This window comes from Perna viridis, chromosome 6 (genome assembly GCF_037379345.1).
Source record: "Perna viridis isolate PV_CMFRI_1.1 ecotype Kerala chromosome 6, ASM3737934v1, whole genome shotgun sequence".
Taxonomy (NCBI): Eukaryota; Metazoa; Mollusca; class Bivalvia; order Mytilida; family Mytilidae; genus Perna; species Perna viridis.
The window spans coordinates 33992047-34008307 of NC_142450.1; the positions used below are offsets into that span (position 1 = coordinate 33992047).

General features: G+C 31.9%; 1 protein-coding gene across 7 annotated transcripts in view; it reads left to right on the forward strand.

Annotated features, from left to right (window-relative positions):
* The window catches only part of LOC148614652 (intersectin-1-like), a 58717-nt gene that overhangs the window by 7032 nt on the left and 35424 nt on the right, over nucleotides 1-16261 (forward strand). For all 7 annotated transcript variants that reach the window (XM_088588905.1, XM_088588906.1, XM_088588904.1 and 4 more), the window contains exons 6-26: nucleotides 1653-1754; nucleotides 2196-2423; nucleotides 3384-3447; nucleotides 3762-3970; nucleotides 4190-4303; nucleotides 6649-6799; nucleotides 7118-7229; nucleotides 7738-7887; nucleotides 8429-8569; nucleotides 9194-9281; nucleotides 10092-10231; nucleotides 10609-10718; nucleotides 10967-10995; nucleotides 11371-11604; nucleotides 12152-12255; nucleotides 12748-12875; nucleotides 13495-13576; nucleotides 13855-14001; nucleotides 14555-14622; nucleotides 14878-15071; nucleotides 15667-15839. In XM_088588905.1, coding sequence (XP_088445031.1) covers nucleotides 1653-1754; nucleotides 2196-2423; nucleotides 3384-3447; nucleotides 3762-3970; nucleotides 4190-4303; nucleotides 6649-6799; nucleotides 7118-7229; nucleotides 7738-7887; nucleotides 8429-8569; nucleotides 9194-9281; nucleotides 10092-10231; nucleotides 10609-10718; nucleotides 10967-10995; nucleotides 11371-11604; nucleotides 12152-12255; nucleotides 12748-12875; nucleotides 13495-13576; nucleotides 13855-14001; nucleotides 14555-14622; nucleotides 14878-15071; nucleotides 15667-15839 — 2768 coding nt within the window. The remainder of the gene's footprint in view (nucleotides 1-1652; nucleotides 1755-2195; nucleotides 2424-3383; nucleotides 3448-3761; nucleotides 3971-4189; nucleotides 4304-6648; nucleotides 6800-7117; nucleotides 7230-7737; nucleotides 7888-8428; nucleotides 8570-9193; nucleotides 9282-10091; nucleotides 10232-10608; nucleotides 10719-10966; nucleotides 10996-11370; nucleotides 11605-12151; nucleotides 12256-12747; nucleotides 12876-13494; nucleotides 13577-13854; nucleotides 14002-14554; nucleotides 14623-14877; nucleotides 15072-15666; nucleotides 15840-16261) is intronic.

The window sequence follows — 16261 nt, forward strand, 5'->3', positions numbered from 1 at the left end:
GGACAGGAGGATTTTCTCTTATTAGTTGAGTGTCAGGTCATACCATAATAGTAGCTTTTGTCAGATAGTAGCTATTTTTAGACTGAATGCATCAAAGCTTTGTCGTGATGTAAAAATCTATATTTCTAATAGTAACTATTTTATTTTATTAAGTAAGACTCGTTTTCTTATAGAAAATAACAGTTATTTTGTTGTAACATTTATTGTACTTATTGTTATGCCTGTGTCTGTAAACTTAAAATGAATATATTAAGAGTGTTTATGTCTTTAGTTGATGATGCTATTGACTATTCACAAAATTCTGCTGCCCATGATATGTTGTTCGTGTTTTACACAAAAGTGACTAAAGCCCTCAAAATCCTAGCTAAAAGCCTGATGTACATATGAAACAAATACCAATTTAAAGTTCATAAGATATTGAATGAATCTAAAAAACATGAAAGTACTGTACATGGTGTAAAATCATAGCACATTAGGCCATAAAAAAAAAGTTGACAGATTTTTATGGTTTGTTTTATTGTTGTTTATTATGCCACCACTGTCCCAGGTTAGGGGAGGGTTGAGCACTCACAAATATGTTAAGCCCTGTCACATACTTAATGTGCTGTCACAAACCAGGAATCTGTAGTCCAGTGATTTTCATTGTTTTTTTTATATGTCAATTGTATATAGATTAGATTGATTTTCATTTTTTATGAATAATTTCTCATAAATTACTTTGGGGCCTTTTACAGCTTGCTTTATGGTATGGGTTTTGCCCATCATTGAAGACCATGTGGTGACCTGAAGAAGTATAATTGTTTGTCGCTTGGCATTCGATGAATGATGATCTCATTGTCAATCATACTACACCTCCTATTTTTATATTAGGTTCTCAGGCCACTGTTTTAAAAAAAAATATGGCAGTTTTTGTTTTCTTTTTTTTTTTATATTTGAAACCAATAGACAAACTGTTCTGTGAAATATTTCATTGTATATACTGCTCAAGCTGATAAATATTTATTATACAGTTCAGAAAAAGTGCATGTGAAGGAGAAGTTTTGTATGATATTTCATAGCATCAAAATCTTCCTAGAGAAACAGATTTGTACAATATTAGTGGTCATGTTTTAATCGATGTCATGTAACTGCACCTGCTGAAGCATTTTGAACCTTCCTGTCAAGTGTACAATTGATCTTTTTGATTAATTTATGAAACCAAAACTGTTTATTTTTTATTTTTTATTTTATTTTTTTGATTATTTTTGCTGTGGAATAAAAATCATCAACACTGGAATATGTAAGGGATGTAGTGTTGCCTGAAAACCTTCACTATTTTTATTTTTAGCTTTATTGACATATTTTCCATTAAATTTCAAATGTATGAACATTAAAAATGAAGTTACAAAGTACTACACACCATGATTTTATCTCATTCACGAGATTTTCCTACTTGTACCACCATGATGAGACAAACATAGATAAGTGATTGAGTGAGGAAATCTGTTTCTTTTTATTTTGCCATTGATTTGATTGGCACTATGACAAAAATGTCATTTGATTCTAGCAAATATTTCCCTTCTCAAACTTCTCTCATAACTAATAAAACGGTTAATGAGATTAAAGGAAAATTTCTCATAAAAGTATGAACTTTTGTTATACATACATTACAGGAATGCCAATGATGAGTGGATTAGCTCCTACCAGTATGACAGCTAGTTCTATGGCAATGCCTATTATGTCCAATGGTGTTCCCTCACAGATAGGAATGATGGGTAAATACATATCAAAATTGGTTTATGTTTTGAAATATGTGGGACTTGAACATGCAAAATAAAAGCAGTTATATAAATCATAGCAATAGGGGAGATATGATGCTCTGACTAGATGATCTTAACAGCACAATCACAGTCAGTTTGAAATAGTTATTGCTTATATTATTTTATTATTCCAAGGTAATTAGATGGCCTCAGTTTCCTGTTACAAAAATACAAAAATTGATAAAGGTCAAAGCTGAAGGCCCAATTGAGACAAGTGAGGAAGATGTCTCACTAAAAAATCGAAAAAATATGGTTTTCATCTTTCATAAGAATAATTTCAACTGAGCAAGACTAATGTGGGTATGGAAAAGGCAAAAAAATCACCCTCTTCTTTTAGTGTTAAATGTGAAGTTGAAAAAGTATTTTGATTATATAGATATGATATTGTTTTTGCAGGTACTCCGCCAATGGGAATGCCAGGTATGATGCCAGACAATAAAGGTAGGGCAGGATCATTTGGACCGGGTGGCATGATGGCAGATAATAAGCCAAGGGCTGGTTCCTTTGGTCAGACACAAGTCCCCCAGCAACCCACCACAGGTTTTTCCATACCACATAACTCAAAATTGAAGCACACACAGACATTTAACATGCATGACAGAAATAAAAGAGGATATTTGACAGGTTTGTACCAGTAAAATGTTTACTATTTCACATAATGGCTTATTCAGAAAAATCTGAAATGGTTTCAATGGAAGAAAAAACAAAGTTTGATGACCATTCTGTGACTGAACTCCTTTTCATTTTTGGATGGAATGTATAACGCGTGGGTGTCAGTGTGTCATGTTGTGACCAAAATGGGACATACATCTTTTTATACCCGCCGCAAAGGAAATCTGGGAGTTCGTTTGCAGGGTATTTGGATTTCACCCTGTCTGTCTGTCCAGTTGTCTGTCTGTCTGCAACTTTTTTCTAAGCAGCTTTCAACATTGTTATGAAATTTTGTTGGATGTAATATTACCACATGGAGATGTGCTAACTGTCAGGAATTTGAGTTTTGGCAAATTTTGTAGAAATGATGACTGATGGGCATTTTTTGTTGTCCACAACTCCTCCTCAACGACTTGCAGGATTGTGATGAATTTTTGTTGCATGATAAATTACCATATTGGGATATGCATATTGTTCGGAAGTTATGTTATGGCAAAATTGTAGAAAAGAGAGCTGTTGGACTAAGGCACTTTTTTGAGCAAATTTTGGGTCTGATGCATTGTTTACAACTGCTCCTTTCAGACTTGCAAGATTGTAATGAAACTCAATGATGTGTTAGATTCCCATAGAGATGTGTGGATTTTGTCAGGAATTTATGTTAAAGTAATTTGGCTATCATATTCTGTTATTGTGTTGTCAACAAAAAAATGTACTGGTTTCTTCTTGGGAGTCTTTCGATAAATTAGCGGGAGGAAGGTATTAGTCCGGTAATGTCCAGTTTCTGCCAATTCCTTTGTTGTCTTGTTTATTTTTGTTTCTGTTATTTCAGTTGGAATCAACAAAATAATAACCCACTTATCAAAAAAGTTGGAAAAAATATCTTTTTTTTATACATATATAAAGATTTATAATTGTCTTCAATTATTTTTACAGGAGTAGAAGCAAGAGCTCTGCTGGTACAGACTGGACTGTCTCAACAACTATTGGCTCAAATCTGGTTAGTTTTTATTTACTGGAACATTGATTTACTTGTATTCTTGTCCCTCTATCCTGTTTTGATAATATAGCCCTAGTTCTGATTTTACTCTCCTATAGAGTTGAATTCCCGTTTTTGATATAATTTTACTGTTTTATCTACTTCACAGTACTGGTTTGTCAGTATCTGCTTTCATATCTGAGGAAATGTTGTTACTAAGTATTGATTGATATCATACAGCCGTTGAAAAAAAAATCTCCCAGAATCTTTATTCACAAATATCTACTCTATTATTTGACATTCCAAAAGGAAAAATATATGATATTTCTATACAGGAATTTAGCTGACTATGATAAAGATGGCAACCTGACATGTGAAGAATTCTGTATAGCTTTGCACCTGGCTGATCTTGTGAAAGCAGGGGTCACAATTCCTGCTAAGCTGCCTCCAGAACTTTACCCAGCTAAAGTAAGAGCAGGAAGTATGACTGGTACTGGTCCTAGGACAGGAAGTTTTACTGGTACCTCTCCAGCTCATCAACCAGGTACTAAATGGTTCTGTAGATTTTTGTTTTTGCTGTAATGTACTAGATATTTTACCTCCTGTTTGATTTATCTACCAGTAGTAAACAAATGTCAGACTTGATTCAGCTTCAGGTTAAGTGGTCCTAGTTTAAGTCTTTGAAGCAATATGATCAGAGTTAGGTTTTATTTGGCAAAATATGTTTTATTTGTGTAAGGAATGATATGTATGCTTATTCCAGCACAACAAAAGCCAGATGCCTTTGGTGATTTACTGGGAGGAATGGGGATGCAACAGCCTGTGCCACCTCAGCCAAATGTTCCTGTTGAAAATGTTGTTGAGGATTTACAACCAGGTATTGACGGTTTCCAACAAAACTCAGTAGTTTTTTTTTTATAGTGAAAGATTTTGAGAACAAAACTTCATCTAGCATGTATTAGGAAGAAATGATTCAATATTCACCATATTATTTTAGTCTTTACTGTTTTAGATTGGTCAAAAGTCACTAGTGTAGTGACATAGTTATGTAGTACCATTTATTGTACTTTTGGAATTTGTCTTTTTTATAAACTCCTTAGTCCAATCTAGGCCCACAATCACAGACAAGAGAAAAGAACTATTTTGTAGTTTCTAATCACAATTACTAAAGAAACATTCTTGAATTTAGACTGAAACATTTTAGATGTTAAAAATGATAAATGTCAGCTAGGGGATATCTTACAGTTTTGGTTTGAGTTATACTGGGTATTTAGAGAAGATATAGTCCATAGCAAGCACTTGCTTATCAAGGCTGCTGTTTAATGCATGAAAAGGTTTATCTGCTTTCTTCATTTTCTTGTAACCATGAGAGCATCACAAAATCAACTGTATTTGATAATGATTTATTTTCATTATGATAAAGAGATAAGAAAGAGTCTTTATTGAAGATAAACATGTAATTCCAATTTTTGGTTTTAGTGTCTGTCTCTGTAAGAATCAGGCAGTGGGTGAAACATGGTATGAAAAAAAACCATCATTTTGATAGTGTAATTGACTATTTGCACCATAAGAATCAAGGAACAAAGACAATATTTTCCATATCATGTTGGTGTATTGAGTTATAATTTCATTGAAATGTACTGAAAATGAACATTTCAAGGGCAGACAACTGTCGAAAACCTTATTTTTCTAACATTCTATTTGAAAATTTCGGAGCAAAGCCATTAATGCAGAGATTAAATAATGGTATTTTCAAATAGAGAAAATATTCTTGACTGATATGACATTGTCAGATCAGTGGGTTTTTGACATGCATGTTTCTGATCTGTGGGTTTTGACATGCATGTTTCTGATCTGTGGGTTTTTGACATGCATGTTTCTGATCTGTGGGATTTTGACATGCATGTTTCTGATCTGTAGGCTTTTGACATGCATGTTTCTGATCTGTGGGTTTTTCACATGCATGTTTCTGATTTTTCCTATTTTTCCTGATTCTTTCAAACACTTACACTTAAGTTGCTGCTAAATTGAATAACTTCAGTTTACATTCTGTCTAATGTTAAAACTCTTTTGCCAAATTTTCATTTGATTTTGACATTAGACTTCCAGATAACTTTTTATATTTTGTGATGGTCCCTGCTCAGGTTACCATAGCTATAAATGCTGCATTATTAAAACATATGTCTATATAACAGCTTCTGCATTACTTAATGTATCTGCTTCATTTCAGACGACTTTGAAGGTATAACATCTGTACATTTGTGCACTAGTGAAAGGCTAAATCTAAGAACCTGAAATATTATTAAAAAAATTGAGAAATATGAAAAGATCAATTTATTTGTCTTGGTTTTGTCTCTTAATACAAATGTTTTTCAATTTTTTTAATACACATTGTATTGAATCACAAGGTAAGATATGGTCAATAGTGTATACCTGCATCATAATCACAAATGAAAAAGCTTGTGAAAATATGTACATGTATATAATCAAATTGTACAATATTTCCCATTGGTTCTTAGAAATAGTTAATTTACATTTAGTTTCCATTGTCACATTATTTAACACAAGAGCATGTAGAAAACTGTGCTTCCTAGTTGCAAATCAACTGTTACATTTACATTGTCATATAAGTATCAAATATCTAAGGAAGTTGTTTATTGTATATGAAAATTAATGTTGATTTCTTGATGTGATTTGGGACTTGAAGTTAATCACTTGCAGTAGTGTACCTTTGTTTTAAGTTCCTTGTTACACTCTTAATGTCTATTCACTGCACTTTGATATTGTAAGGAAATGTAGTAAGCTGGTTTCCTTTACTTTCAACTCCATTCAGTTGGTATCAGTTTATTTTTTTACTTGGAAGGGAGAGCTTGCCAGCTGACTAAAATGAATGTCTCAGACTTTTACACTGGTTTTTGTATTTGCATATTTTAATGCTGATTAATATCCTTATGTACAATGAAACAGATTAAGTTTAAGCTATGTAATGGAACCTTAAAACTTTTTTTTCTCCATAGGGCAGAGAGGGGTACTCGTTTTCAACAACTGTCAACTGTGAATAGTCCTTGGACTTTTGGTGGTAGATATGGACACAAATTTAAAAAATAAACGAAACATTGAAGTTTTGAGGATGATAAATGTGCATGTATTAAGATCTCAAAAGCTCTATGTAAACTAGATAACTATGTCAGTTCAAGTTTAATATTTCTTTTAAATTAACAGTGACATTTGAGGATAAAAGAAAGGAAAACTTTGACAAGGGTCAGGCGGAGTTGGAACGAAGAAGACAGATGTTGCAGGAACAGATGAGAGCTGAAGAAAGGGCAAGGTTGGAGAAAGAACGACAGGAACAAGAAAAGAGAGAAAGAATTAGGTATGACAACTACAGGGAAACTTGTCTTACCTTACACACTTTGGAAACAGATTACTACAATTAAAACGATTGTAAGAATATGCAGGAGTTATGACAAAGAAAGGGGAAGATCTTTGTTGATGATGAGAGACAAGAGATAAGTCAGTTGTTTCATTCTTAATATATTTTAAAGATGTCAAATTACTTCAGTTTGTGTAGAACCTGTTGTTATGATAATTAGGGACAACCTATCAAATGAGTTATTTCTTGTAGAGAATGATATAACATTTTGTTTTAAATGAGATCAATTGGTTTTAAGTTGTAACATTACTTCTTTAGACAAGAGCAAGAGAGAAAAAGATTAATGGAGTTGGAACGGCAGATGGAAAAACAAAGACAGATAGAAAGAGAAAAAGAACAACAGAGGCAAAAGATGTTGGAGCAAAAAGAAGTAATATCTGAATGAACAAATTGATTCATTTTAATGATGAAATGAGATGTAGTTTTTTTTACAACTTACAAATGATCAATGAAGCAATGAAATTATTACATCAATTTATCATTCACTTGATGTGTATATCTGTATTACTTCAAGTAACATAAAACATGTATTTTCGAATGTTCGAAAAAAGATATAAGAAATATCATCATCCACCTCCAATATGCTGGTTTCAAACTAATGACTTTTCCATTTTGACTCAAGCAACTACTTGTTCATGATTTTAAAGTGTTTTAAATTTCTCTGTTTAACTGCTAGAAATTATTTTTAGTCTATATACCAAATACCAAGCTGGACTTGACAGGAAATATATTTCAAGAAAATCTAAAGAGTTTTATTAAAAAAAACTCTGTGTTACTTCAAAATTAACTTACAGTTTTAATTTATACTTTTAAAATACATGTAGTAAGATTGATGTTGAAATATTAAGACTGATGAATCTTAATGTTTTTATTTGTAGGCTGCCCGAAGGGAGTCTGAGAGGCATCGTCAGATGGAATGGGAGAGACAGAGAAAGGAACAGTTACTGGCAGAGAAAGCCAGGGAATACCAACAACTCTCTAATGCTAAGTCTAAATCCAGTAATCTCAAATGTGAATTAGAGTCTTTGGTAAGTCTAAAAATTGACAAAAGATGAATACTTTATACTGTGAAATAATACATATTTGGGATAATCAAATCGAAATTTGAAAAAGAAATAATTTAAATACAAGTACAACGTGAACATGCATCCGAGGACTGCCATAGATGAAAATGCTTTAATATTATCTTTATATTGTTAAAATAGTTAACTATTGATGTAACTAAAATTCTTCCAGACTGATTCCTATTACAATCAAAACAATTGTTGAATTGGTTAAGAGCTTACATTTTATTTTGAGATTTAATAATTACATTGTAGTGTAATACTGATAGAGTTATGTGGTTTGAAATTTTTGGGAAACAGTACTATTTCAAGGGATATAATTCTGATCATGTGCCTAATTGTTAATGCAGTTGTGGTATTATCATCATCTGTTAATAACTTAATTTTTTACCACCATAAACATAACAATCTTGATTTTCAAGTACTAGAGACATGATTGTTAAAAGTGTTTTTTTTTTTACTAGTGAAAAGAAGTTTGATTATTAATTGTGACAATTTATTACAGCGTGGTAAAAAAGCTGAGATAGGACAGAAGATAAACCAGGTCAGGATGGGAGTGAATGATTTTACCTCCAGTATAGAGAGTATGAGAATTACTCGGGACAATAAAAATGCAGAAATAGAGAGGTTACAGAATGAAATTCAGGTACATAGTATAAGTAGAGTTACTTCTAAATGTTCAATAACTTAGTGTTTAATTACAAACCACAAATAAGCATGTGTCAGAATTAAATTAAGCGAATTAAATATCAGAAAATTTCATATATCCATTCATTTTGAGGAAGATGTAAAACACAAGCATTTATAATGCAACAACTTTTGTATAATGTAATAGTAATGTCTGTTTTAATTGAAAACAGACCATGAAGACAAGGTCAAACTTGGCTGTCTTCCATGGGGTTTAGTTCAAATAAATTGTAGATTTCAAATCAAATGTAGTTGATGTAACTATGATGGCTTGAATACCATCATATTTTTTAACCCCCCCCCCCCACAATATCGATGAACAAATTAGGATATCCCGCATAAGAATGTAAGATTAGTGTAGGGTTTTTGGTTAAAATTAGTATATTTTCTGTGAAAATACTGAATAATTGAATTTATACGTAAAAATCTTCAACGTGAGACAGTGTCAATAGAAGAGAATCTTTACAAGTATTTAGTGACTGCCTTTGATCTTTACAAGTATTTATTGACTGTCTTTGATTTTAAACGATTGGGAAAACTGCTTCTATAAATATGTTATTGAATGCATATTTGTTTCTCGTAGACTTTAGACCAGAAGTTCGCTAAATTAAAGCAAGATCAAGAATTCCTGAATGTGAAAGTTCAAACTACTATACAAAGCAATCCGATGGGTAAGTCAACTATAGTAACTACTTTAACACTTCCTTTAGAAAGAATACATTGAAAAACTTAGATATCATTGTAATTATCCTTGTGATATCACATGTGTCAGATGTTCAGTAGTTATCTACAGTTTTTCTAAATCATTAATTCTAAAACAAGTTTTCCCCATTTATTTCTGTCATGTTTGCAGATGTTCATTTGATATTTGGTTTATAATTACTTTACCATGGCAAGTTACATATATTTCAGTTCATTAATCTTTGCTCAGTTATGGCCCTTGGACTTGGAAAATGAATGCAAAAACTCAGTTTTCCCATTTTTTTTCATAAATAAATAATGCATGCATTTGCAATTTATTCTCATTAACAGATTTTTCTACCGGTAGGGGACTTTACATTCCCATGCACTACTCTCAGAATGCTTGATGTGTATATATACTCTGAATACTATTGTAACCCTGACTTTTAGGTCAAGGGTAAATTTTTCAATTGAGTGAATGCTAAATTTAGCACTGCCCTTGATATCATTAGGTAAAAAAATATGGAAGAAATGTAGTATAGAATGCAATCCACATCTTAGGTGTCATGAAGTACATTCCATCTTTTAAGTACTGAACACCTTGATTAAAGGCTAACAATAGAAGACCTGGCTTCAATGTCACAAAAAGTCATAAGTAAAGTTTATCGTAAGTAATGACATGACAACAGAAAATAGCATTGTGACGTCATAACTTACAATCAATATCACACTTATGACTATTTGTGAAATTGATGTCTGTTCATAATGTTAGTCTATCATTTTATGCATTTACTTTGAAGCTGAGACTTACAGAACAGTATTACACAGTGTTGAGTTGAAGAAAACAACAATCCAAAAATTAAAGAAAGAATTAGAACAAATAGAGAGAGATACAGAATCTAGACTTTTAGAGATTGACAACACTAATTCTGATCTTAAGGTATTGACCTATCTTAAAATTTGTATAAAATCTCTTCCCTGTTAAATGAAGGAGAAATGTAACAAATAAATTAAGTTATTTAACTTTAAAAATACAATCTGAAAATCTTTGAATTCAGAATATTTCATTGCCAGCTAATATTAACCATAAAGTTACTGAAGTCATACTTTGCTTTATTTCCTGTTTTCACATTCTGGCCATGTATTTGAATTGTCCCATTGTTCAGGCTTCTGTATTTTTTTTTGCCAATATTTGCTAGGTCTCTTCTGTTTAAATTGACTTTTGCAGGTTAAATTTTCTAGAAATTAGATTTTTCAAATAGTTTCTGGATTATTGTACAATTTACCTATTTTAATTATATTAAACCATTTGAACAGAATCTAAAAGCAAAGCTTGAAGATATCCAGAAGGAAATATCTAAAGCAGATAGACAGAAACAAGAAATAAAGATCAAGATCAATGCTGATGCACAAGCACAGAGAGAAAGGTAATTTATACCTTATCATTCACCTCTACATTTGAGTATCAGTCCCCGTACTAATCATGTGGTCTTCTGTATTTCCTTACAGATCTGTTAATGTTGTTGGTATTCTTTGTTGGCTTTGTTGATTCTTGCAGGACTGTAAGAAGTATGTAGTATCTTGCTCTGCCTTTCTGTATAAACACATTAGAGAGGCAGATAAAGGCATATAAAGATAATTTGTTAATTTGGAACATTCTATTTTATGATTGTAGGGAAGAACAGGAAAGGAAGAGAAAGGAAGGTGAGCATTTGTTACTTCTATCTTGTTTTTCACCACTGTTCAATACAAATATCAGGTAACTGACTAGTGTTAGAAATTTTTGTTGATGAATTGCATTTTTTACAAATTTTTGTCTATATTGTCCCATGCCTCATCATAAGGACTCTTTATCCATAACTCTTCTCAAGGAATTTTCGTGACATTTGTGTCAAACATAACACATCCATGTCCTGGACAAATTTTATGTAGATGCAGTTGGGCAAATGTATATGGTGTTCTTTTTGTGTGCCTTATATGAGTGTTTTAACAAACACTTAGGTTTTATTGAATAAACATCATGCAGTTGCATGTAACATAAAAGAAGACTGGTAGATAGTTAGTTTTGGCATTTTTCAGAGGCTGCCAGAATTGCCAACCTTGCCAAAGCAGCTGCCCAACCTGCAAAGCCTGCTCAGCCAGTTGGTACAACTACTGCAACAAATGATAGTGCTTGGTTTGCTTTTGGTGGAAGTAACCAAACTACAAAGAAGACAGATGATATTTGGTCAGCTGCATTCAGTGATGTCAATGTTTCTAGTGCTGGGTCACAGGATATTTGGGGCAATGCATTTTCTAGTCAACAAACAACAGGTGAATATATGCTATTTGCTAATATAAAACTGTTATGACTTTTATTTTTTTTATTTTATTAGCTATACCATATGAGATACATGAAGTAGGTGCAGTTTTGAAATGACTGTTTTACTATCTGAATGAAATGTTACTGTTGACAGCTTTTGTTATATGCAAAATTATATTCAGCTTCGTAAAAAAAGGAGTGTTATGCTTTTAAAAAAAAAATTCTGAATACACAATGTTGCAAAGAATGATATATACTGTAAGTTCAGAAGTTGTTGTAATGTTTTTATTTTTGTGAAAATTTCAACCATGTTTTGGATCTCAAGTATAAAAATTCACTTATTGACTGTTTCTTCAAAAGATCCATGATTTTCACGATATTGCAAAATTCAACGTTGCATTCTGATCTGAAATGACAAAATCATGATAATAAATGTATTTTATAAATTCTAAATTACATTACACAGTATTGTAACTTAAGGCATACACTTTCACACCCTCTTACCAATAATAAAATAAGAAGAAAAAATATTATGCATTACCATGTTACTTGCTGTAGATACCTCCAGAGATACTCAGTCGAGGCAGAAGGCTAAAGCTTTGTATCAGTTTGATGCACGGAACCATGATGAATTATCCCTCATTCCTGGTGACATTGTTCTGGTCAGTACAGTTACTACTCAAAACTTTCTAATTCTCATGCAGATTTTATACTACTTGTAAATTTACTGAATGTAGAAATAAATCTGTATGTTTTTATCAATATTTGCAGCTTCAATTTTATAATTAGATCAAGATTACACTAGGAACAGGTGTAAAATAATAATTTTGTCAAAACAGAAACTTTTCCTCAGTTTTTTTTTTCAAGGTAGAATCATAGTGTATGTATGAGTAGAAACATTGCTGCCTCAGATTTGAAATAATTATTAACTACATGTATTAATTTAAAAGAAGTGATATCAAAGTTCGGAAAGATTTTCAGATGATGTATCCATTGACAAATTAAGGAATAATGGCCAGTTTCAAGTAATTTCCCACTTTCTTGATAATGATGTTTGAAATGGCAGCAGTTTTACATGAAACATGATCAAAACAATGCTTTTTGTGTTAGTTCTAATCAGAGTTGAATTGTTATTTCGTTATTATGATTAACAGTTATATGCAGACCAGAGTGGTGCAGAGCCTGGTTGGCTAGGTGGTGAAAAAAACGGCAAAACAGGATGGTTCCCTGAGGCTTATATAGAAAAATTAGACTCTAGTCAACCTGTCACAGACTCATTTGGGTAATTTTGAAAGAACGTCTTTTCTACCAATTTTTGTGGCTTTGGAAACACATTTTACTAAACAAAATATATATACATATAGCATTTATGATGCCATGAGACAATGTTATTTTTGCCCCTCCTCCTCCACAACATTGGAAGGGGACATATTAGTGTGGCTGCTTCAGTCTGTCAAATTTGACCTTGTGGACACAACTCCTCAGAAACGACTATAAATCTTGTTCAAATTTTGCACGATGGTAAGCCACCATATGTATTTAGTGTTGCCAGTTTGATTGGACAAATTTTACAGGAGTTAAAAGATTTTTACAGGTTATCTTTTTGAGGCAGTGGGGGACATGTGGCTATGTGTAGCAATCTTGTTAGTATGATTTCAGTCAATTAATTTTACTATATTTAAGAAAATCTTGAGTACGGGAAAAAATCAACAATTTCTATTGACTTTCTAACGACAAATTTTTTTGTTTTGTTAGTACTAATGTATTACAAAGCAGGCTTGCAGAAATTATTTTAATGTTTGTTGTATTAGTAAGATTGTTTGGTTTCAATAATATATACATGTATTTAAATGTCATTAAATCTTGTGTTTCTAATACATATAGAATTTATTATGTTACAGTGGTGCAGTTGCTGTTGATACTGAATATTCTACTCCAACCCAAGTTAATGAATTGAGAATTACTTCCCCTACCCCTGGTCAGGTAAGTTGACCACATCATAGAAGATCATAAATAGGGGATGCATATTATATAATTTCTATTACAGTGGTTAATATTAGCAGGGCTGTGAACATTTTATGTATAAAATACTGAAAATTTAGTTAAATTCCACTTTAGGGCTAGCTATGATTTCCTTATCTTTGCAACACTGTGCAGCATGTATACTAGAAAGTGCTAAATGAAGTATTGCGTTTCACCAACCAATATTTGTGTCTCTTTAATCCCAGTTTGTTATGTAAATTTGTTTGTTTTGATTACAGGGAGAGAAAGCTCCAGATGGATTACAGGCGCAAGCTTTATATCCATGGAAAGCAAAGAAAGACAACCATCTAACCTTCAACAAGGGTGATGTGATAGTCATCAAAGAGCAACAGGATATGTGGTGGTCTGGTGAATTACATGGACAGGTATAGTCATATACTTAAGGCCATTTGATGTTAATTTTCTGGTTCTAGTGTCATTTTTCTTGAAAACAAGTACAGGAAGGAGGTATTTCTTGCATCAAAAAAGTGATGTGTGTGCTTTTTACATTGTTATGAGTGATTTGCCTTTTGTTTTTATTTCATTGATATGGTGATAAAATGTATACCAAGGAACTTTCTAAAGAGATGAGTAAGGACCAGGGAACAAGACATTATGGTTTAGTAGGCTGTAGTATATTTATTATTTAAGTTTTAAATGATTTCAGTTGACTTCTCCATTTTTAAAAATTTTATCCCTGAAGAACATTTTTTCTGACAATTTCTGATTTTGTTTGCTCAATGATAACTTTTATTGGTATGCTGAAGTTTTCTGTAACCGTCTCAATTTTCATGCTTTTGTACTGAATGTTTCTAGACTAGGTGGCTATATGGATGCTTTAGATTTGTACACTTATTGAATTTTTTTAGAAAAATAAAATGAAAATGAACTACTTGATTCCCGATTTTGCCAATTGCAGTGTTATATTTTAATTTTCAGATTGGTTGGTTCCCTAAATCCTATGTCAAATTAATAGGAGGTGTAGCTACCAATACTTCACAATCAAAGTAAGTTAGAGTAGTGCATATATATATTTGTGGCTAGTAGTTGTGTGTGTGTGTGTTTTTTTTTTTCAGAATTCAGCTATTTTTCTCGAACATACAAGAGAAATCTTCTAATTCTACAGATTTTTCTACAAAGTTTTAAGAAGAATAATAAATATTGAATTATTCCATTCAAAATTAAACAGAAAAAAACACCTATTGACTACACCGTTGAATAGATTTTAAACAGTCAAAAAGTAAATTAATTAGTTATTGTAGTTCTAGATCTGAGACTCCTATAACTGGTGACCAGTCAAGAGGGACACCTCAACAGGTACCCATTACAGATGATAATGTAGGACAGATCAATACAATCAGTCATCTAACGACAGACAGCTCCCGGTCTACACCCATACAGTCTGGGATAGATAGTTCTAGATCTACACCTGCTACTCTGGAACAAAAGGAAGGAGGTTTGTATCTTACCTGATAACTCTTCCTCTTTGTTTGAAGCTTTAAATTTTATCAGGTTGGCTAAAAGTGAAGAAAAAGGGGGGTATTCAATAGAATAAATGAAATATTCAATGTCAACTTGTACTTTTGATTGTTTGTGATGACATTACTACCCCAGATTTTTAACCTTACCTTCTTTAAGTAATTTGTGGTTTAGATATAAATCTTACACAATCTGGTGTTTAAAATGTAAGTCAGTAAGAAATATAATTGACTTTCTTTGGGAATAATAAGATACTTGTAGGTAGGACTGTAGACAATGTGTCTAGTAATTAGTATTATTATTCAATCAGACTGTGGACAATAATTATTTATTACCTTCATATTTTAAATAAGCAATCTGGCTTACGGGAATCCTTTTCATTTGTTTTTGTCAGTAAAAGGAAGCATATAAAACTGATCACATTATCCCACTTGCAGAGAGTTAAGCATTTTGGAAAACAATTCTAAAATCTTAAATTAACAAATGAAAAAGAAAAAAAAACAATCAAAATTTTCAGGTTTGTTTTGTGTAAAAGGTCAGTTTTGATCTGAAATGTTCTATTTTATTTTCAGAATGCTACTTAGCTGTTTATTCCTACCAATCCTCTGAACCTGGTGATTTGAACTTTACTCAAAATGAGGTTATCATGGTCACTAAGAAGGATGGTGATTGGTGGACTGGGACAATAGGTGAAAGGTCAGGGATATTTCCACACAACTATGTCAAGGCCATGGATATTCCTCAAGTAAGTGTGTATTGTGTATTGTAAGTGTAATTTGTTGTACTAGACAAAGACATGGAAAAAAGAGGATGCTGATAGGTATTGCATTTTTCAATAGAATCAATTTCACCAAATTGGAAAGAAAGTGTTTTAAAGTTCAAGTAACTTCTAAACAAGGTTATCAGACAATTGCATGTAGAAATACATGTATTAATTAGCAAAAAGAATGAAAGTGTCATGACTGTCAAAAACTACCTGATGTATGATAAAATTCATCTTTAATCATTGTCTTATCTATACTTGATGCCATCTTTGTTTCATGTTGACAAATTGTGGACAAATAATGATCATTGGACTATCCAAATTCTCTGTTTACAAATATTTAATTTTCTATAAATTTGAAATAAACAAATAATTGGTTGTAACTATAACCTGCGAAAAGATTT